Source organism: Schistocerca piceifrons, chromosome 4 (genome assembly GCF_021461385.2).
Source record: "Schistocerca piceifrons isolate TAMUIC-IGC-003096 chromosome 4, iqSchPice1.1, whole genome shotgun sequence".
Classification (NCBI taxonomy): domain Eukaryota; kingdom Metazoa; phylum Arthropoda; class Insecta; order Orthoptera; family Acrididae; genus Schistocerca; species Schistocerca piceifrons.
The window spans coordinates 387,629,374-387,651,180 of record NC_060141.1 but is presented as its reverse complement, the minus strand read 5'-3'; the positions used below and the strand labels follow the sequence as shown (position 1 = coordinate 387,651,180).

General features: G+C 39.3%; 1 protein-coding gene and 1 pseudogene across 1 annotated transcript in view; both read left to right on the top strand.

Annotated features, from left to right (window-relative positions):
- The window catches only part of LOC124795862 (E3 ubiquitin-protein ligase highwire-like), a 327,500-nt gene that overhangs the window by 266,229 nt on the left and 39,464 nt on the right, over nt 1–21,807 (top strand). Inside the window, exon 32 of the mRNA XM_047259943.1 lies at nt 4,596–4,724. Coding sequence (XP_047115899.1) covers nt 4,596–4,724 — 129 coding nt within the window. The remainder of the gene's footprint in view (nt 1–4,595; nt 4,725–21,807) is intronic.
- On the top strand, nt 15,318–15,435 carry LOC124796715 (annotated as a pseudogene).

Sequence of the window (21,807 nt, the reverse complement as noted above, 5' to 3'; positions counted from 1 at the left end):
CCCAATAGCCCTTTCGTACACTATATAAATTGTAAGCCAAGCATGTACTGATCTATATCCCTATGCCTCCAGCTGCCACCATCCTATGCAGAAGAACAGAGTGCTCAACACTGATACACTGGACATACTCCATCTGAGATGAAGAAGTTCTGATGGCAGAGCTGTTTCACCGGGAATCTGTCTTCCATGAGAATGGATACAGCAACTAATTTGTTACTCAAGAGCCCTAAGAGTGACATGGAAGATGAAAACACAGAAGAAGAAGAAGAAGATAAGAACACAACTTTCATGCACTTTGCAGGCAAGGTATCCTTAAAAACTGGCATACTTGTGCGAAAACACCACATAATAATTGTTTTCCTTCCACCAGCTGAAACACAATCTTTATTAGGAACAGTGAAATACAACCTGAATCTCAAAAAAGTGGATGTGTGCCAAGTTCTGTGTGAATGCAGAAAAGCTTATATTGGACAAACAATCTGTACAATTGAAGATTGATGTATAGAACATGAGCATTATACTTGTTGACTGGAGCCCAACAAGTCTGCAATAATCAAACACTGCACTGAAAATCGACATAAAATGAATTACCAGCAATCAAAAATCCTGGCTGCTACCAGTAAATTTTGGGAAAACATTATAAAAGAAGCAATTGAAACTTGTATGACCGATAATTTAAGCAACGGGGATACTGAATTCCAACTGAGCAAGGCATGAGGTGAGATGTGACAGGGGCAGAGGTCGGAAGGCAACTGACGCTCCTCCCTTCACTGTCACACCAACACTCACCCAAACCCCCAAACATGGCATAGTGCAGGTGAACTCTGGACTGGCAGGTACAAATACCACGAATCTGCAGCAGACACTTCGTTCCATCAGCACCACCTGATAATATTGGAACAGTTGTTCACCAAAATATTGTGGATCTGACAGTACACCCAAGAATCACAGAAGGAGAATGTATGCCAGGAAAGTGTGAAATTACACAATATGTATGTTACAATAAAAACAGTCAATTATTGATAAAGTTATTTAATTGGATAGATAAAAAATGATGAGTACAATATATATGTTGTGCTTATTTTCACTTCTTATCTACCTCATTGGAATATTTTCTTGGTCAGTGTGAAACAACTCTACCAGGGACTTATTCTGAAATTTATTCATTCAGCCAACATCTTCCATAGATCCCATTGATATGGAGGACCTTCAGGGATGTGCATCAAATCAAAGTATATATTAACAAAAGAGAAGTGCCTCTTAGAAACTTAATCTGTACATTGTATTACCAACGAGCTGTTATTATCCTGCTTAAAACTATTTGTGCATGTGAAAATGAAATGTTACCTAGTAAATTAACTAGCGGACAGCTGCTTCTTTGAAGAAAGCTGCCACTTCTGCTGTTACATTAATATTGTTATTGTTGTTGTAGACTTCCAAAGATCATTTTGAAGCCTCCAAACCCGTACAAATTGGTTATTTCTATCTCATACTGGTGTTTTCCAATGCCTGTAACAAGACAGGGCTGTTTACAGTGCACTGATATTTGCATGCAGCTTTACAATGAACACTGCTGCTTGCCAAGCACCTATGAAATAGAAATTTTCCGTCTTTGAACCAAAATAATTAAGTAATTTGTAGAAGGAGTGATTGAAATGTTGTCTTTAATTTTCTTTGCATTAGCAGGAATTCCCAGTTTCTTGCTTTATTTCATACGGGAGTTTATTGAAGGCTTTTGCATCAGAGGACACACTAAATCCTTGTCATGGAGACGAAGTCTGCATAAAATTTGTTATGTGCCATGCATTATGGTTGTGTAAATTACAGTTCAGCTGAAATCAAACAATGGAAAATTCAGGATGGAATGTAACAATATTATGAGAAGGAAAGTTGCCATTCACAATATAGCATAGACGCTGAGTCGCAAATAGGCACAACAAAAAGACTTTCACACTTAAAGCTTTCGGCAAATGGCCTTTGTCAACAATAGACACACAAACGCATGCACACACACACACACACACACACACACACACACACACACACACAAATTGCAACTCACACACACGACTGCAGTCTCAGGCAACTGAAACCACACGGTTGCCTGAGACTGCAGTCGTGTGTGTGAGTTGTGTTCGCGTGCGTGTGTGGGTGGGTGGGTGGGTGGGTGCGCGCGTATGTGTGTCTATTGTTGACGAAGACCATTGGCCGAAAGTTTTTGGTGTGAAAGTCTTTTTTGTTGTGCCTGCCTGCAGTTCAGCTGAAGCTGATTTATGTTCTTAGCCACAAAAACTGTTAAGGAGTAAATGTTCGGAGATGTTAGTATAAGAATTTTAAGATCCGTAAAGAGTCTTCTGAAAGACTGCAGTTATCTTCTTTTCATGATATTCTTACTTCACACTTGTGTTTTTCATGTTAGGAGCATTCCGTAAGTCAAAACTGAGAGAAAATGTACAATACCCTTGTCTTTAGGTCTTTAGCCCAATACAATTAAAGATACAAACATGGTGAAATGATCTCCTTGATTAGTTTTATTTATTAGTTGACTTCATTTAACATGTTATATAGCTGGGCCTCAAATAATTTTACACACAATGTTTTATTTAGTAATTGACCATTATTGACTACTTCTGGGTCTAGCAGGTCATCTTGACTCGTGTGGAATTGCGTACCATTCTTTTATAGAGTTGTTTGCTGTGACTCAGTTGCAAGCCTCTTCACCTGTCATTTGAGCTGTGTCTACTAAGGTTGATTTTGGATCTGATTAGTATGCTTGTGTCATTAGCAAACATTACAATTTCTTAACCATTCTATAAAGTCAATGGAAGATCATTTCTGTTGTTTAAGAACAAGATTCGACTCAGTGGCCGATACTTTTGTCAAGTCCCAGATTTTTGTTTCAGTTTTATTTCTGCAATATAGTTTATCAATGCGACCATCTCCCTTCTGTTGCAAACATAAGAAAAATAAATACATGTTATTGCTTAACACTAATAACCAGTTTGAGGTCCATATCTTGCTAAATGTTCATTCTTTTAATCAATAAACCACCTTCCTCCAATTCTTTAAAGAAACAAACTCCCTTGTCTAATATAATTGGTAGAAATAAATCTGCTCATGAAGTGGGGGCAGGAGAAAGTGTACAAAAAGGTCAAGGAAATGAGCAAACTTTCAGAACCAGTGGCTCCTTCTTCTCAGAGAAGGATTGAAGGGGAAGGAAGAGGGATGAAGGAAACAGACTGATAAGATTTATAAACTTTACCAGTCCTTTCACATTTCCTTAACCTTTATGTATGTTTTCTCTTGTCACAGCTTGGTGAGTATATCTTTATTATTTTTTATTGATATATAATCTCTTTGCCTCATTACTTTACAAGCGTTAATCAGTTAAATATTTGACATCAAGCATGTAAGTGAGAAAAAGTTTAGAAAGATTTGAAATTACCTTGAAGCTTGTTGGAAGTCACTAAGTGCTTTCATTATCAGACACTGGATGAGTATACTCTCGATAATTTACAGTCAGTTTTAAGCAAAAGTTTTTTCTCACATCTCAATGTTAGTGATATCTCCTGGACTATGGGCTGCACAATAATATAATTTTACAGGCACATTCAGTGGTGTATATGGTTACTGTTGTTGCAAATAGAGTTACTAGTAAAGAAATCATAAATTAAACTGTCATACTTGATGATGAAGTACTTCTGCAAGAACAGCAAAAATGAAGTAAGCAATGAACTTTTTTTCATTTCATCATTTTGCGGGATTTATCAGTGAGAAAAAGTTTCATAAAGGTTTGAAATTATGTGAAAAATTTGTTGTAAGTCACTAAGCGTTCTCATTCTCAAATAATGGATGATTGTAGTCTGGGTAATTTGTGCACCATGAGTTACCTCAAAACATATGGAAATTTTGTAACTGTAATACTTGTCTTACAGTGTTGAAACTTTAACATAACTCTTAATGAGCTGGTTGTGACAGAATTTTAAATTTGGTCAGTAATTTTATGAAATACTGGAATACATATTTTTGTGCCCTGTAAGCTGTTGAAGACAACCTCCACCTTAGAATGTGTAAAATGAACCATTAACTGAGTTAGACATTTAGTAATGTAGATAATAACTATAGAAAATAATAAATTCCATTTTGAATTACCAGGTAAATTTGTAAGTGTAACACTCTATCTAAATGATTACCACATATGACTTGAGCTACATAGAAACAGTAATTTATAAGGTAATTGTACCTAATTATAAATATATTCTTTATAAAATTTTGTGCATAGTGGTTGCTGTAATATACCTAAGACAAAAAATTCCATTTGATATAAGGCAACTTTTCATTGAAAAAAAAAAAAAAAAAAAAAAAAAAAATAGCCTTCAGTAACAATGAAATGTGAACACTTATTACTGCTTAGCAGCCCTTTGATATGTCACATGAGAGCAGTTTGCAATAACTACTTTATTTAATAGTTGTATATTTTGACTGTTCTCTATAATATGATTCACACAAAATAATTAAATAATTTAACAGATAAAAGTGTTTCGTCACATGAATGTATTTGTAAATGAAATAAAAGATAATTTCTGTCATTGCAGCCTACATGCAGCAATCATGATGATGGGGAAACTGGGGCAATAATACAGTGCAACGTTTGTGGAAACCTGTGTGCTGATTGTGATCGATTCCTGCATTTGCATCGACGTACTCGTTTGCACCAGAGACAGGTAAGCAAATATCTAGCTGAATAGATGTATTTTATGGGGATTTTTGAAAACATTCTTACTACAGGTTAGTCTATCATTAAAATTATGATTTTACTCCTAGGGCAGAATAGTAAACATAATTTTAAATTTTATGTGAATTTCTGGATTGAAAATTAAGTTTCCCCTAATTGGTTTCATTTGCTACATTTTGTTTACAAATGTGTAACAGTACAAAATGAACAGCATGGTGCTCAATTTTTAAGTTCTTTTGAGTTTAGTGAAGATTGCTACAATTCATTTAAAGGATATGAAGGTTCTTGATTATTAATGCTTTCTGAATGTGCTGAGATATTGGTAGAAAACATTCCTTAATTGTTTGTAATGCATCTTATGAGAACAGTAAGAGAATATTTGATACAATTGATTATGTTAAAGAGATTTTGTCATGGGTATTAACATCCCAAAAGAAGCTTTCCAGGACTGTACGTTGAAGTGGGAATATTACTTGAATAATTAAATGAAGAGAGTAGGTGAGTATTTTGAAGGAGACAGGGATTAAACATATGTAAGTAGAATAAAAATGTGGGTAACAAAAGCTCAGTTCCTTTGTTAATAGACCTTATATATGTTTACTGCTGGCTTTTCGTCATGTTTGTGGTGTGATGCGTGGTATATTACCTTTATATCTGTGGATTTCCCACATGCCATTTCAGAATTAAATCGTAATGGAGTTTCTATGTGCCAAAATCTTGCAGTGTAATCATATCCTGTACTTTTATTTTAAAAGCAATCAACAGCAGTGTATTTTAAAAGCAATCAACAGCCGAAAATTGATAGTAAAATACCAGCAGACTAGAACTGAAGCACCACTTGCCTTCTTGAACAAGGGAAACTAAGCATCAAAATTGTACAAGAGTTTATAATGCAAATTAGTCTATCCAAAATTAAGAAGATGTATGTGAGAAATGTGAATCTTGCACAGATACTAATTATAAACCATGTATCATTCTTCTAAAGACATTGCATTCCAGTCACATGATTTAATATGTTAGTGCATTTAAAATGCTCAGGAATACTGTCCCAGGCAACCAACATTTACGCTGTGACAAAATATATTTAAGACAAATTGCCACATAAAATACTGTTGCTATATATTTAGCTGGTTCCTGATTTCAGTAAAAGAAAAAAGAAAGAAAGGAAACTTTAGTTTTTCATTCTTCCTTATTCACACAGAATCTGTATGTGAGAAATTGATAATTGCAACCTAAGAATAAAAAGCAGGATCTTTTAAATCAGGATTTTGCATAAACTGTTTGTTTTATACTGATTTCAAGTTTTTTTTAACAAAAATATCATAGCATAAGGATGGGTAAATCAGAAGTCTGTGGTTGAATGTAAATAATAGAATGAGTAATGGTAACACTTTATCATATAGTTAAAATGTCAACAGACACATAAACAATACTGAGAACATTACTAGTTTTTGGATGAATTCTTCTTCAGAGGTAATAAGATACACATACACCTGCATGTATGTGAGGTCTGTTCAAAAAATTTTGGAGCTTTGTCCACAAAATTTTTCTACAGTTACCTTTTACTTATTGTGCATGGTCTCCTTTGAAATACTCCCCTCCACTATTTTTACACTGCTCCCAATACCATTTCCACTTCCAGAAGCAGCCTTGTTATGCCCCTTGCTGGATCGCGTGAAGCACTGTCTGCAATTTTTCTTTTATCTTGTCTATTGTTGCAAATCTTCACCATTTGAGTGGGGTTTCCAACTTTGAAAATAAAAAAAAGTCTGCAGGTGCCAGGTCTGGAGAGTATGGAGGATGAATCAGCACAGTGATTTTGTTTTTTGTGCAATAGCCATGCACCAACAGCGATGAAAGTGGGGGTGCGTTATTGTGATGCAATAGCCATGAATTGTCTTGCCACCTTTCAGGCCATTTCCTTCTCACATTTTCTCACAGGCATTGCAACATGTTCTGATAGTACCGTTGATTGAATTCGAGATGGACTAATCCTTCAAAGTCAACTAAAACTATCAGCATGGCTTTGAAATTTGAGTTGACGTAATGAGCTTTTTTGGTCTTGGAGAACCTTTCCTGACACACTGTGAAGATTGAACCGTGGTCTCAACATTATAACCACAGACCCACATCTCGTCACCTGTTACAGTTCTCTTAAGGAACATCTCATTCTCATTTGCGTGATCTAAAAGCTCTGCACAGATTGTAAGGCAAACGTCTTTCTGGTCTTCTGGGATGAACTTGGTGGTAACACAATGCATTCCAAGATGCTGTGTCAGGACTTCATGACATGATCCAACTGAAATGTTTCATTCTTTTGCAACCTTGTGGACAGTCAGTCTTCAATTGGCATGCACAATTTCATTGACAGTTCTAACATGAGCATCGTTGTTAGACGTTGAAGGGCACCCTGAATGAGGGTCATTTTTAACTTCCGTCTGGCCATTTTTAAACCGTGCAAACCATTCGTAACACTGAGTACAGTTTAAGCACTCATTACTGTAGGTTTCCTGCATCATCATCATTTGGTGTGTCTCTGTAAAGATCTTGAGTTTCATAAAAAAAATTTAATGCAGATGTATTCCTTTTCTAACTCTTGCCGTCTCAAAATTCGCAAAATATGCGACACAATGTTCTACTCAATACAACACTGAACAATAACTAACAAACATACAACAATGAAACTTCCAGCAATTACACATTAAACACAGGTGTGTGCAGGGATGCCAGCCGTATTTTGCTCCAACACGCTATTGGCGCAAAACTATGAATGTTCTGGAATTTTTTGAACAGGCCTCATACATTCTCTGGGCTAGATACATTGTGCTGGCACTGCAGCTCATTGGTGTCCGTGGTTGTGTCGGGTGGAGTGGACAAAAGAACAGGGTGTATATGGCCTGGGACAACCAGGAAATCTGGGAAAAACCTGAGAATTTTTTCATAAGGGAAAAATCCAGGAAAACCTGGGATTTTTTTTTAGAATTCCAGTAATTTTTCAATGCTTTAGTTTCCAGTTAAATTTTTGTAATTTTGACTGGTAAGAACAGATACTCTAACAAAGAATTTTCCTTCCTCCCACTACTACAGAATAATATTGCAGCAAGAAAACATAAACGAAACAATAATATCAAAATAAAATTTTAGTTTCAAAGAAAATGCTCCATTTACAGCAAAACAAACTGCACACACAAGCGTCTGCCAACAGCAAAATGAGTCAAAGGCTGTAGGATGAAGACTGTGCAATACTTGTAACAACAAACTACTTTTAATGAATGTGACATCACAACTGATTACATTTATGACAGGTCTCGGAAAAGTATTGCAATCCGTTGTTTGAGATCATTACTTTCAAAATGCATTTCCTTTTGCACAAGATGAATTATGTTACATGTGACCATGTGCGATTCATTTCTTAAATCATGGAGCATTTTACTCTCATTTCAAAACTTTACGCTTTAGGACCAGCTACTTAGAAAAATTTCAGGCCCAGAAGGCCAGCCATTTATGTATTGTATTGTATTGTATTGTATTTATTGGTCCAGTAAATCTTACATGTACAGTACAGCACATCAGATATTGGACAGGTCAAAGTATATCTTACAATTAAAACACTTTAGAAACTAGAAAATTATGTTCACAAAATTTTACAGCACTTCATATACTGGGCAAGTCAATGTGTAAGTTATAATTAAACCACATTAGAAACTTGAAGTTTACAACTGAATACATGTATAAGCCAATATTAACAATTAAAGTATTTGCATGATCCTCACTTAAGCTCTAAGGATTTTTGAGGAACTCTTCTACACTATGAACTGACATGTACACTAGAGAATTACATTCACAGAATTTTACTTCATATACTGGGCAAGTCGCTATACAACTTATACTTGAACCCCATTATAAACTTGAGAATTACATCTGAATGTATTTATAGGCCAATATTAATGGTTACAGTATTTGCATAATCATCACTTAGACTCTCGAGGATTTTGGAGGAACTCTTCCTCACTATAAAAGCAATGTGTCAACAGATATTCTTTTAATGCTGCTTTAAAATTTTTTACACCTGTCATTACTTTAATTTCTCTTGGCAATTTATTGTAGATAATTTTTCCATGGTGTAATGTTCCTTTTTGGCACAAACTGGTTTTTGTATGGAGTACATGAAAGTCAGTTTTCTGTCTTGTATTATGATGATGAACATTTTCATTTTTGGGGAGGATTTGTTATTGTATATTTCTTTATAAACATTGCACTTTCAAATAGGAAAATACATGGAAGGGGAAGAATCCCCATCCTTTTAAATAATGGTCTACATGGTTTGTTCCTTTTTATTCCAGCCATGATTCTCACTATTCTTTTTTGCATCCTGAAGAGTTTTAGGCAGGATGGCGAGTTACCCCAAAAAGTGATCCCATATTTTAGGACAGAATGTCTATTAGAATAGTAAACTGTCATTAGACAGTCCTTATGACAGCAGTTTTCTAGCACTCTCATTAAATAACACATGGTACTTAGCTTCTTTAATATGTTGTCAATGTGAGTTTCCCATCTAAGATTATCCTGTAGCCAGACCCCCAGAAATTTTGTATTAGGCACAATATCCATGTCTGACATCTGAATTCTTATATCCTCTTCAATGTTTCTCTTGATATTATGAAAATTTAATGCTACTGTTTTGCTTTTATTTATTATTAGTTTGTTTTGGTTGAACCAGTTTACAACATTTGTTAATGCCTCAGTCAGTCTTGTCTGTAGTATCTCTGCAGTCTTCCCGCTGACTAATATGCTTGTGTCATCTGCAAACTGGATAGTGCTATGGTACTGGTTGGCTGATGTTAGGTCATTTATATATATCAAAAATAGGATGGGGCCCAGTACCGAGCCCTGCGGTACTCCATATTTTACTGCTTTATAATCAGAATAGTGTCTTGTTGATTCATTTTCTTTGTGAAAATGTATTTCTACTACTTGCTTGCGGTCAGTAAGATATGATCTAAGCCAGCTGTTAGGCATACCTCTGATACCAATTCTTTCAAGCTTCTGCAGCAATAGAGTGTGGTCTATGATGTCAAAAGCCTTAGACAGATCAAGGCATATGCCAGTTACTTTTTGTCCACTATCAATTTTTTCGAGTACTTCACCCAGAAATTCATATATTGCTGTTTCTGTTGATCGGCCTTTCCGGAAGCCATGTTGGGTTGTGGATAATATTTTGCACTTTTCTAGAAAATCTAGCAACCTCTTATGAAAAATTTTTTCTAGTATTTTAGAAAATGTAGATAGCAAGGCAATAGGTCTATAATTGGCTATGTCTTCTTTCTTACCCTTTTTGAACAGTGGTTTTAGTTTCACTGTCTTTAAGCAGGAAGGAAAGACTCCATTTGTTAATGAACTGTTGAAAATGTGGGCTAATGGTATTGCAATGAGGTCCCCCACATTTTTAATGACATAATCTGGAATCTCATCCACACCTGTTGAAAATTTTGTTTTTAACCCTCTTATTGATAGTATAATTTCCTTAGGGTTGGTTGGAGTAAGAAATAGGGAGTTGCAGTTTCTATTTTGATTGGATGGTGTTGTAGCAGGATTTTTATTTGAAGATTTTATGTCAGATAGTAATTTTTCACTAATATTTGCAAAGTATGTATTAAAAGCATTGGCTACTTCTTCTGGATTTGTAATTTTTTTGCCATCTTGGATTACCTGGAGATTTACATTTTGGGAGGTCTCGTTTCCTACTTGTTCTCTGACTATCTTCCACATGGCTTTCATTTTGTTCCTGGCCATTTTTATATGGTGATCATTTGTTGTTTTTTTAGATTCTTTTATGACTTTGTGAAGCACTCTCTTATAATTCTTGAAATGCACCAGAAATTCTTCTGTAACATTTTGTGTTTTTGAGATTTCATAAAGTCTCCTCTTTTCAGAACATGATATTTTAATGCCTTTCGTCAGCCATGTAACATTTCTTTTTTTAGTTTTTAATGTTTGGTTTTTAACTGGAAAAGAAATATTGAAATAATGGGAGAATATTTCCATGAACATGTCAAACTTTTTACATGTGTCCTCATAGTTGTCTATATCATTCCATGTTTCTTTTTTCAGTAAGTGCCTGAAGTGTTCTAGGTTGTGCTTGCTAAAATTTCTACCTTTTTTTGTCATTTGTTGTTCAGTATTTCCTGCAGTGTCTACTGGGAATTCAATAAACTGTGCATAATGATCACTGAAACCTGTATTCATATTTCCAGATTTGTATAAATATTTATCTGTATTTATTAGTATCTGATCTATAGCACTGCTTGACGATTTGGTGACTCTGGTGGGGGATTTGATAGTTGTATGTATGTTGTAGGTTTTTAATAAGACCTCAAGGTTTAATCTGTCTTTTGAGTTCTTGTTGAAATCTATATTAAAATCACCACATATGATGGTTGTTTTACTAACTATTTTTATACTGTTAAGTGCCTTCTCAAGATTTTCAATGAAAGTAGTTATGTTTCCATCTAGGCTTCTATATATGCAAATAACAATTATATTTAAATTTGTCAGTTCTGTAGCAGAAATTTCGAAGTTTTGCTCTTCCCCTAGCTGGTTAGTGAACTTTAAATTTTCGTGTTTGACGTCCTCTCTAACATATATGCATGTTCCTCCATGCGTGGAGGTTTTCCTACAAAAAAAAGATGAAAGGGTAAAGCCCTCTATCCTTGTGTGATGTAACATATTTTCGGATAACCAGTGCTCACTAACACGTATAACAGACACTTCTTTTAGTTCATCTGATAACAATATTTCTATCTCACTAACTTTATTTGATAAGGATTGTACATTTTGGTGCAGGAGCATAAATTTCGACGATGACTTATTTACTAGGTTGTTTTCGCCTACCTTATGTTCGACAGCTGCACATGACATATCATTTTTAACACTTTTACAATTGAAGTTTTCTTTCCAGAGCGATGTTTTAGAAGAGGAAATCAACATTTCTCTGGAATCACTTGCCATAAAAAACGTTGTGGTTCTTTCCTGTTTCGTGTTGGGCGAGTTAACTTGTAGTGTGATGGCGTTTCTGCTGTAATTTTTAGAGTTGTAATTTGAGGAACCACAACCAGGCTAGATGGGGATCCTCTTCTTGCCGCTTCAACACTTCCTGAAGTCATTGGAGTAATATTCCCTTCATTTGAAATTGGTGATTCCGTTGCTGCTGCTGCTGCAATTGGAGGCTGCACTAAGCCTGGCTGATTTCGGTTTAATTGTTCCATGATTGCATCGCACAGTGCTACTTTCCCTTTCGTGTTTCTGTGCAATCCATGGGTAGTGAAATCTTCTCTTTTTTGACTGTCTGCATTAATATATGTCACATTGCTGAAGAGCTTACATATTTTCTCGAACTTTCGGTTAGTTGCTTCGATTTCTGCATTCACACACGATGTTTTGATGAGATCATGTCTCATAGGGATGCTTATTACGAAAACTTCCATGTCCATAACTTTTGCCAATGTTTCCCTTAAAGATCGCAAAGCGAATTTTGCTTCGTTCTTGTAGACATCATTTGCGCCAGCTAAAATAATGCAAGAGTTACAACTTCCATGGTTACTGTGTGTGTCAATATGCTGAGTAACTTCTCGCAGTGGAGCACCTGGCTTCACAAATCCAATAACACATTCATTTATTAGTTTTTCGTTCATGATCTTTGCCAGTCCTTTTCCATGACTATCAGAAAATAAATAAATAATGCCAGCATCTTGTTTTTTACGTTGACTGTTTTCATTTGTTGTTTTCGGTTCCGAAACTTTCGTTTGTATATCTGCTTCACTTTGTCTGTTCGTTTTTTCTGATAGCACACTGAATCTGTTTTTGCACACGATATTAGAATCAGTCAATAACTTCCTTTGAGAATTTGACAGTTTACTTTTCACTACCGGTATGTTTGGAAGTTCGCGATTTCGAGGAAAGTTTGATCTGTTTTCATGCTTTTCTGCTACCATGCTATAGTTGTTTGTTTGCACACGTTTTTGTTTACTTTCAGTTCCTTGCAACAGTTTTTCTTCAGATGGCTGTATTCCATGATGTACTACACTCGATTTTTGCACACTGTTTTTTTGTATTAAAGTTACACTGCTTCTTTGAGATTTATCTTCCTGGATAGAGTTTTCTTCGGTCACTGATTCCCATTTTCCTGTGGAGGCCGTGTCTTCTTGCTTCCCGTATTTTCCCGATTGAAGTTCTTTTATATCCTGTTTTAGAGTACCGATTATGAATTGTAGACTTTTTATACGTTCATTTAGCTTTGATATCTCGTCCTTACAACTCATACACGATTTCTTTTTTCCATCGAATTTTACTTTTTTTTGCGGAGATACACGATTTACTTTAACACTAGCCGCCATCTTGACAATCACACGTGCTATATTTAAATCTTACCGACATATTTGTGTCTGATATATTTTAAGGGTAATACAGTAAAATAGACCAAGCTTCAATATTAGTTTTTCATATTTATTTTAATTCTTTCATAGATTGCAATTTATGCAATAACAATGGCAAAAAGTATTATTATTCTTCAAAAAAACTGTGAAGTGAATTCTTGAGCAATTTCGCACATAACTGAGTTTTCTTTGATAAAGTCAAAGTGCTCAGCAGGACACTTATTCAGCCAAGTAGTCCATAAAATGAATGAGATTTTCACTCTGCAGTGGAGTTTCAGTCCATAAAATGTTCAGTACACAGTAGTGGAAATTATAATTGTGCTTGTCAGCTACTGCAGTTTAAGCTGTGCTCCTGCGATCCTGCCCACCAACCACACACTCGAAGGGGGGGGGGGGGGGGGGGGGGGTGGAATCGACCACCACTATAGGTGAAATCTGGGGGCGGGGACTGATCACTGCTGTAGATGAAAGCCCAGCTTACCATGTAGCTATCCTGAATGTAATTTAATTTAAATCATTAACTTTTCCTGTTTGTGTGTTCGCATTATGTAACAATGCTGTTGCTATTGGCTGACACTATCACAGGTCATATGCTCTGAATATCTGCTGTCATTGGCTGGTGAATCACATAATGTGACCCATGATTGTCCAACAAAATAGTGTCGCAATTTCAATTAAAATGCTTCGAAAGTTAGCATGCTGGAATTTGTATTTATACTTTTGCGATCTGAAAGTATACTGTGTATAAGTTGCCACACATCAAATATCTTTCCAAAATGTGTAGTTTTTTGCCTTAAGCACTAGGATGTTCTGTGCCGGTATATAATGCCTTTATCATTCAGAGGATTTGTAATTTTTACAGCTCCAAGAGAAAGTATATTGTCGCTTAACACGGAAAAAGTGTATTTTCTCCTAGGAAAAAGATGTATTTTCACATTGGAAAAAATATATTTCTAACCAGGATATATATATTTTCCCCCCCACATATACACTCTGAAGAAGGGAAGAGCTGCGGAGTGAGAAGGAGGAGTTGGGAAGGGTGGCTGATGGCTGGGAGAGGCAGCAGGAAGGGCACCAGTGATAAGAATTTGGCATTGGTGAGCTTATACTGAGTGCATCCAGGGAAAGTCCTGTGTAGTGTACAATGAAGTGGAGGAGTGGGTTAGGAGAGCGATACAGAGCAAAGGAAGAGGGGTACTTCAGAAGGCATGGTGTGAGTACAGGGAGAGTGATGTTAGGATCATGGTATAGGATTAGAGATGGGTGTGGTCCTGGGGCTAGCAGAGATTGAGGCCATGAGGATTACAGAATTGAAGAAGATGTTGCAGGGGCAATTCCCTTCTACATGACTCAGAGAAGCTGGTGTTGTTAGTAAGATCCAGACTTCATAGATTGTGAATTAGTCGTTGAAATAAAGCATTTTTTGTTTTCACAGGTAGACCTGCCTCTGTTAGGATAGGATGAGTCTCTGACAGGACTGGACTGGGATGTGTTGGGTGGGTGCATTGGACAGGTCTCACGTATAGGTCTACCACAGGTGTACAACCATTATGGCAAGGGATTGTGACCCTTATCAAAATCATATCATATCTTGTCAGAGGTAGGACTCCCATTGAAAGCAATCTGATTGTATACCAGCTATGCAGTAACTTTTGCACAGCATTTTATATGGATGTGGCGACCAACCAGCTGTCCACCCAAATGAATGCCCCCTGCCAGACTGTGGCCAGTACCATTGTTGATCACACAGTGGCAGAATATACCACTGAGCACAGCTTGCTCAGTTTGAATCATTGCTTCATAATCTTTGTCTTCTGGATACTTCCCTCCCAATAGTGGCTTTTCTGAATTATGTAGGGGGAATTGTCCTTGGAACACAGCTTTCGACCCCGTTATCCTCCTCTGTATGTCCACCTTTTCAGAAATGTTTGCAGGACTCGGCTGTTTGATACAGGATGTCAAGTCAAGCACCTTTCAGCCATCTAGTTTCCGAACTTATTTTATTTGGCTACTAGTTTCTGTGATTTACTACACCATCTTCAGGCCCCTGACCAACGTGTAGGAAGATCCCACCTCAGTTCTGGTTAAAACAGGGGCCAGCGTTCAAATACTGGTATCTGTAGATTTCTGCTTGCTATAGCAATCACTTAGCCAACAGCCTTGCCACAGTGGTCACACTGGTTCCCGTCAGATCACCGAAGTTTAGCACTGTCGGGCTGGGTTAGCACTTGGGTGGGTGACCATCTGGTCTGCCGAGCGCTGTTGGCAAGCGTGGTGCACTCAGCCCTTGTGAGGCGAACTGAGGAGCTACTTAATTGAGAAGTAGCGGCTCCGGTCTCAGAAACTGACACACAGCTGGAAGAGTGGTGTGCTGACCACATGCCCTCCATATCCACATCCAGTGATGCCTATGGGCTGAGGATGACACTGTGGCTGTTCGGTACTGTTGGACCTTCATGGCCTGTTTGGTAGGAGTTTAGTTTTAGTTTTTATAGCAATCACTTCAACCATCATCTGCCAAACAGTTGCCAGATGATAATAGAAGTGATCATTATAGCAAGCAGGAAACTATATATACCACTTTCCGAATGCTAGCCCTTGTTTTGACCAGAACAAAGGTGGAATGGGCCCGAAGGGGCATAGTAAATCACCAAAAGTGGTAGCCAAATAAAATAAGTTTGGAAACTGGACAGTTGCAAGGTGTTTGATTTGACATCCATTATCCTCGTGGCCTAAATCTCTGCTATACCCTAACTTCACTCATCCTCCACTCTCACCTTTCAACTAAATTTTCTTGGTTTTGCCTGTGTGACTGTTCTGTGGCTATTGTTTGCATCAGAGCTTGTATCTGGGGCAAGGAGCTTTTCTTCGTCGTAGAGGTGCTTGGTACACTCTTTCTCCCATCCTCCTGAATGGACTGTGACCAGAGCCTATGTGATTGGTTTAAAGGCCTGTGACTTTGCATGAAGACTAGTGTTTCGTACATCTATTGGAAAGAAAGTTTTGAAAGTCCTTGCAGGAAGCATTGCCTTACAGGAGAAGCTATTAGTTTGCAGGTAATGGGCAGTTGAAGAGCTACAGTTTCCCATGAGGGTTGATTGGCCTGAATTTTAAGTTAATTTTGGGGACTGTTTTGGAGAGTCACGAAATTATGAGTCAGCTGAATGCTGTCCCATGCTGCAGGTGGCAAGCCATGGGGCCTATGAGGTGAAATTGGTGTTTTAAACTGTTTAACTCAAGTCAGAAGCTAGGGATTCTTCATGGCCATTAAAGTTACTTTTTAAATGTGGAAAGATAGTGTAATAACTTCAAGTTGAACAAATATATTTCAAGGAAGACGCAATACATGAAAGTCACAGATCAAGTAAACAGAGTAAGACATGTGTACACTTTAACAGTCAAATCATAACTGAGTCCAAGTCTAGCGGCCACTGGCTGGCTGGCCGCTTAGGTGGCATTGCTGCTGCATGGCTGGCAGACAGTGCCGCATGTAGAGGATGCGCATAACTGCGTGGCGGCACTTTGAAAGATCGGCAAGTCACAACACTTTACCCCCCTTTGAATTTTTTGCACAGGTCTTGATGGAGGTGGCCTGTAGATTGCTAACGTCCATAGGTGTTGTTTGACTGGCCGTAAAGTCTCGAAGAGGAGGCTTCCCGTATGGACGGAAGTGTCCCCGATGATAACGGGTCGAGACGACAGGAGATGTGGGAGTCGAATCTGCTGGGGTCCCGTGCATTAATGTGCCGGTTACGGCAAGTCCGGTTGTTATAACAGGAGAAATGGGTGATGTGTCCGTGTCCGCAGGAGAAGGAGGCGAGTAGAATTGCTCCGACAGATGATGGTCATCTGGTTCCTGCATGGGCACGTCTCCTGGTGGTGTCATTTCTCGTGCTGGCACCGATATGATGATGAGAGGACTGTGTTGTGAGTAATGAGAGATTCCAGTATCCCGAGTGTCAGGTAGAGCTGAAGGTGGTGTAGTGGCATCCGGAACAGACGTTGCCAGCACACGAGGCTAAAGGTGGTCCGAATGACGCACTGCAACACCTGTGTCTGTCTGGATTTCATACAGACGTTGGCCACGGTGTCGTAAGATGCGACCAGGACTCCATTTTGGCCACCTGCCATATCCCTGTACCCATACAAGGTCGTCGGTGAAGAACCAGCCAAGTGAAGGCACCCGCGACCATGTGGTGGCAGGCCGCAGAAGATGAAGTAGCGTGCGGGGCTGTCGGCCATGGGGGTGAAACGGTAAGAAGCCAGAAATTGGAGAAGCGCATCATCAGCAGAAGAAGTCAGGAGTTTCCTCATCTGAGCCTTAAATGTGCGGACCTGTCGTTCAGCCTCACTGTTTGACTGTAGATGGAATGGAGGGGCCGTGACATGCATGACGCCATGACGGGCACAAAAATCCGCAAAATCGGAAGAGGCAAATTGCGGACCATCATCAGTAACAAGAATAGAGGGAAGGCCTTCCAAAGAGAAAATGCGAGCGAGAGCATTGGTGGTTGCCACGATGGTAGGCGACATGCAACAGACAATGAAAGGAAAGTTAGAGTAGGCGTCAATAATGAGAAGCCAATAAGTACCTAAAAAAGGGCCCGCGAAGGGCTTCTCAAGCGAAGGCCACGGTGACAAAGATGACTTCGGGGCAGCGGCCTGTGACGCACAAGGGCCACAGGCAGTGATCATGTGTGCGATTTCAGAGTCGATGCTGGGCCAGTACACATGACAGTGTGCCAGAGATTTTGTGCGAGAGACACCCCAGTGCCCTTGGTGAAGGAGGCGCAAGACCGAAGCACGCAAAGATGCAGGTACCACAACACGTGGCGAAGCATTGTCAGTGGAAAGGAGGATAACACCATCCCTAGCCATGAGGCGGTAACGCAAAGCATACTAGTTCCGCAACGGATCAGAAGTCTTAGCGGATGGACAATCTGGCCAACCCTTCTGAATGCAGCATAAAACCCGGGAGAGGGTAGGGTCAGAACCCATAGCAGTCGCCAGCCGGTCCCCAGTGATGGGGAACCCGTCCACAAGTGTGGTGTGCAGCCTTGTTGGGAAGTGAATTGATGGATGAAACAAGGAAACAAGTGGTTTGTGATCGGTAACAAGATGAAATTTGGATCCATAGAGAAAAACACCAAACTTATGAAGAGCATAAATAATAGCCAAAGCTTCTTTTTCAATTTGAGAATACTTTTGTTGGGCATCCATGAGCGTTTTGGAGGCATAAGTAATGGGTTGTTCAGAACTGTCAGAAAAATGGTGCACAAGGACTGCACCGACCCCATATTGAGAGGCGTCCATGGCAAGAACAAGATGTTGGCCAGGTCGATAAGTAGCCAGGCACAGGGCCTGTTTCAGCACAGTCTTCAATTTCTGGAAAGCCGCATTGCATGACGCGGACCAGTGAAAAGGCACGTTTTTATGCAACAGGCGATGCAATGGCTGAGCCACCGAAGCAGCAGATGGCAAAAACTTGTAATAGTATGCTATTTTCCCCAAGAAGGCCTGCAGTTCCTTAACAGATGTAGGGCGAGGAAGAGCATTGATCGCAACAACAGTTTGCCAAAGAGGACGAATACCGTCCTGAGAGAGTTGAAACCCCAAGTACATGATAGTTGCCTGAAAAATTTTGATTTCTGAAGATTACACTTAAGACCGGCAGTCTGTAATACATGAAAAAGTGTGCGGAGATTTTGAAGATGTTCTTCAGTGGTGGAGCCAGTGACAACAATGTCGTCCTGGTAATTTATACACCCAGGGACAGTGAGCAATAATTGTTCCAAGAATCGCTGAAAGAGAACAGGGGCGCTGGCAACCCCGACTGGTAAACGTTGGTATTGATAGAGGCCGAAAGGCGTGTTAAAGACCATAAACTGTGGGAAGCAGCATCAAGAGGAAGTTGATGATAAGCTTCTGACAGGTCAAGTTTAGAAAAATACTGGCCTCCAGCAAGTTTAGTGAACAATTCTTCAGGTCAAGACAACGACAACGACAGGAGAGGACCACTCACTGGAAGTGACAGGAAGCAGTGAGACAATCCAGCTCCCGTTTGACCTGATCACGAAGGGCCACAGGAATGGGCTGAGCCCGAAAAAACTTAGACCGAGCAATGGGTTTGAGAGTGATATGAGCTTCAAAGTCGTTTGCATGGCCTAACCCAGGAGAAAAAAGGGACGAAAATGTCGTCGACAAGGAATCCAATTGAGCATCAGGGATAGCATCAGAGACAATATTGACACAGTCATCTATGGAGAACCCAAAAACGTGAAAGGCATCGAAACCAAAAAGATTCTCCACGTTACTGTGGTCGACCACAAATATGGGAACAGTGCGAACGACAGATTTGTCAGATACCTCAGCATCAAATTGTTCCAAGAGAGAAATCTTCTGTTTATTGTAGGTCCTTAATTGCCTAGTGACAGGTGACAGTATTGGAGAATCCAACTGAAGATACATCTGAGAATTGATGATAGTGGTAGCAGAACCAGTATCCACCTGCATGCGAACATCTCGACCAAGTATTTGGACAGTGAGGAATAACTTCCCTGAAAGGGAAGAAGTACAATTGACAAACAACACAGAATCAGAATCAGCGTCATGTTCATGAACATCATATATGCGGTCGGATTTGCAAACAGATGACACATGACCTTTTTTTTGCATTTGTGATACACGGCCCAACGTTGTGGACAATCTTCTCGTGAATGTTTCGTAAAATACCGCAGACATGAAGGAAGTTGCCATGGCTTTTGCTGCAGTTTCTTAGAGGTTTGTTTACAGTTAGGCCGAGGCTGCGCTTGGGAGCGTACTGCGGCCACGATGGCTGGCGGGGACACCCCACACGTTTCATCAACATCGCACAGAGGTTGTATTTCCCCAACATCGCCACATGCGTCTATTTGCGCTCCAGCGGCGCGAGAAATTTCAAAAGACTGAGCGATGGATAGGACTTCATCTAGAGTCGGATTTGCAAACTGAAGGGCACGTTGCCTAACTTCTTTGTCGGGTGCCGATCGGATAATAGCATCCCATACCATGGAATCAGCGTAGGATTCTTTGTGAACTTCAGTAACAAATTGACACTTTCTACTGAGGCCGTGAAGTTCAGCAGCCCAAGCACGATATGATTCATTGGTTGTTTTTGACAACAATAAAAGGCAACACGAGAGGCTACCACATGCGTTTGCTTTTGATAATGTACGGACAGAAGTGAGCACATTTCAGCAAAGGACAAAGACGCAGAATCTTTCAAAGGAGCCAATTGCGACAACAACCAATACATTTGAGGTGAAATCCATGAAAGGAACAGAGACTTACATGTTTGTTTGTCCGCGACATGAAATGCCAAGAAGTGCTGTCGAAGACAGTTTTCATAATCAGACCAGTCTTCCACCGTCTCGTCGTAAGGTGGAAAAGTAGGTAGAGACAATGACAAGAGATGCCCCGCAGTTGATACCATGACAAAATCACGAATCGCATTTGTGAGAAGCGTTTGCTGTTCTATGAGACCTTGCAATAGTTGCTCTAAAGTAGCCATGGAAACATGTGGGTCAACGTTTGAAAAGAAAAGTCCCATCCTCGTCGCCAATTGTTATAACTTCAAGTTGAACAAATATATTTCAAGGAAGATGCAATACATGAAAGTCACAGATCAAGTAAACAGAGTAAGATGTGTGTGTACACTTTTAACAGTCAAATCATAACTGAGTCCGAGTCTAGCAGCCGCTAGCCACTTAGGTGGCGCTGCTGCTGCACGGCTGGCAGACAGCGCCGCATGTAGAGGACACGCGTAACTGCACGGCGGCACTTTGAAAGATCGGCGAGTCACAACACTTTTTCTCCCTTTGAATTTTTTGCACAGGTCTTGATGGAGGTGGCTAACGTCCATAGGTGTTGTTTGACTGGCCGTAAAGTCTCGAAGAGGAAGCTTCCCGTATGGACAGAGGTGTCCCTGATGAATTCTGTTTAATTCTTTTCCACTTTTTTAGGTGACTCTTGCCTTTCAGAGAGCATGCAAGTGCTCAATAGAACAAGGCATCTCATATCAGAATGTGGAGCCATCAGCTAGCTGAAGTTAGTGTTCATTGTAGAAAGTGGTCTTGGCGACGTGTAATTGAAACAAATAAGTTCTATTTGTTTCCTTAAAAATTTGGGTGTTCCATGTCTTTTAACCGATTGACAGTAAACTGTATTTCTGTTTGGTTGTGTGGAGACTTTTGACAGAAGTTGTTAATGAGACAGTTGGAGGTGGTGTATGAACTCTTAACCGTATACATATTCCATTCCAGTGGCTGGATCTTGGAATCTTTTTGAAAGTAGTTGTATTGTTATAGGACATTAATAATGAAACGTTGGAGTACTGTGAAGTTTAACCCTTTGTCATCAGTCAAAGCAAGGTTGCTGAACCTTATTTAGAGTTATTGGATAGTGTTGCAGTGGAGAAAGTTAATATGGGTCCACCGATAAACATTTTGATTAAATCTGTCAAACAGCACTTCATTTGTCTTGTATTGTGTGCCTCTTGGTGCTGAGAGTGTGTGGATTCTGGCCACAGCAACGAGTTTTATTCAGCACGGTGTCACAGAAGCCCTGAGGACAGATGAGAGGATTATTTCACTCTTTCTCTCT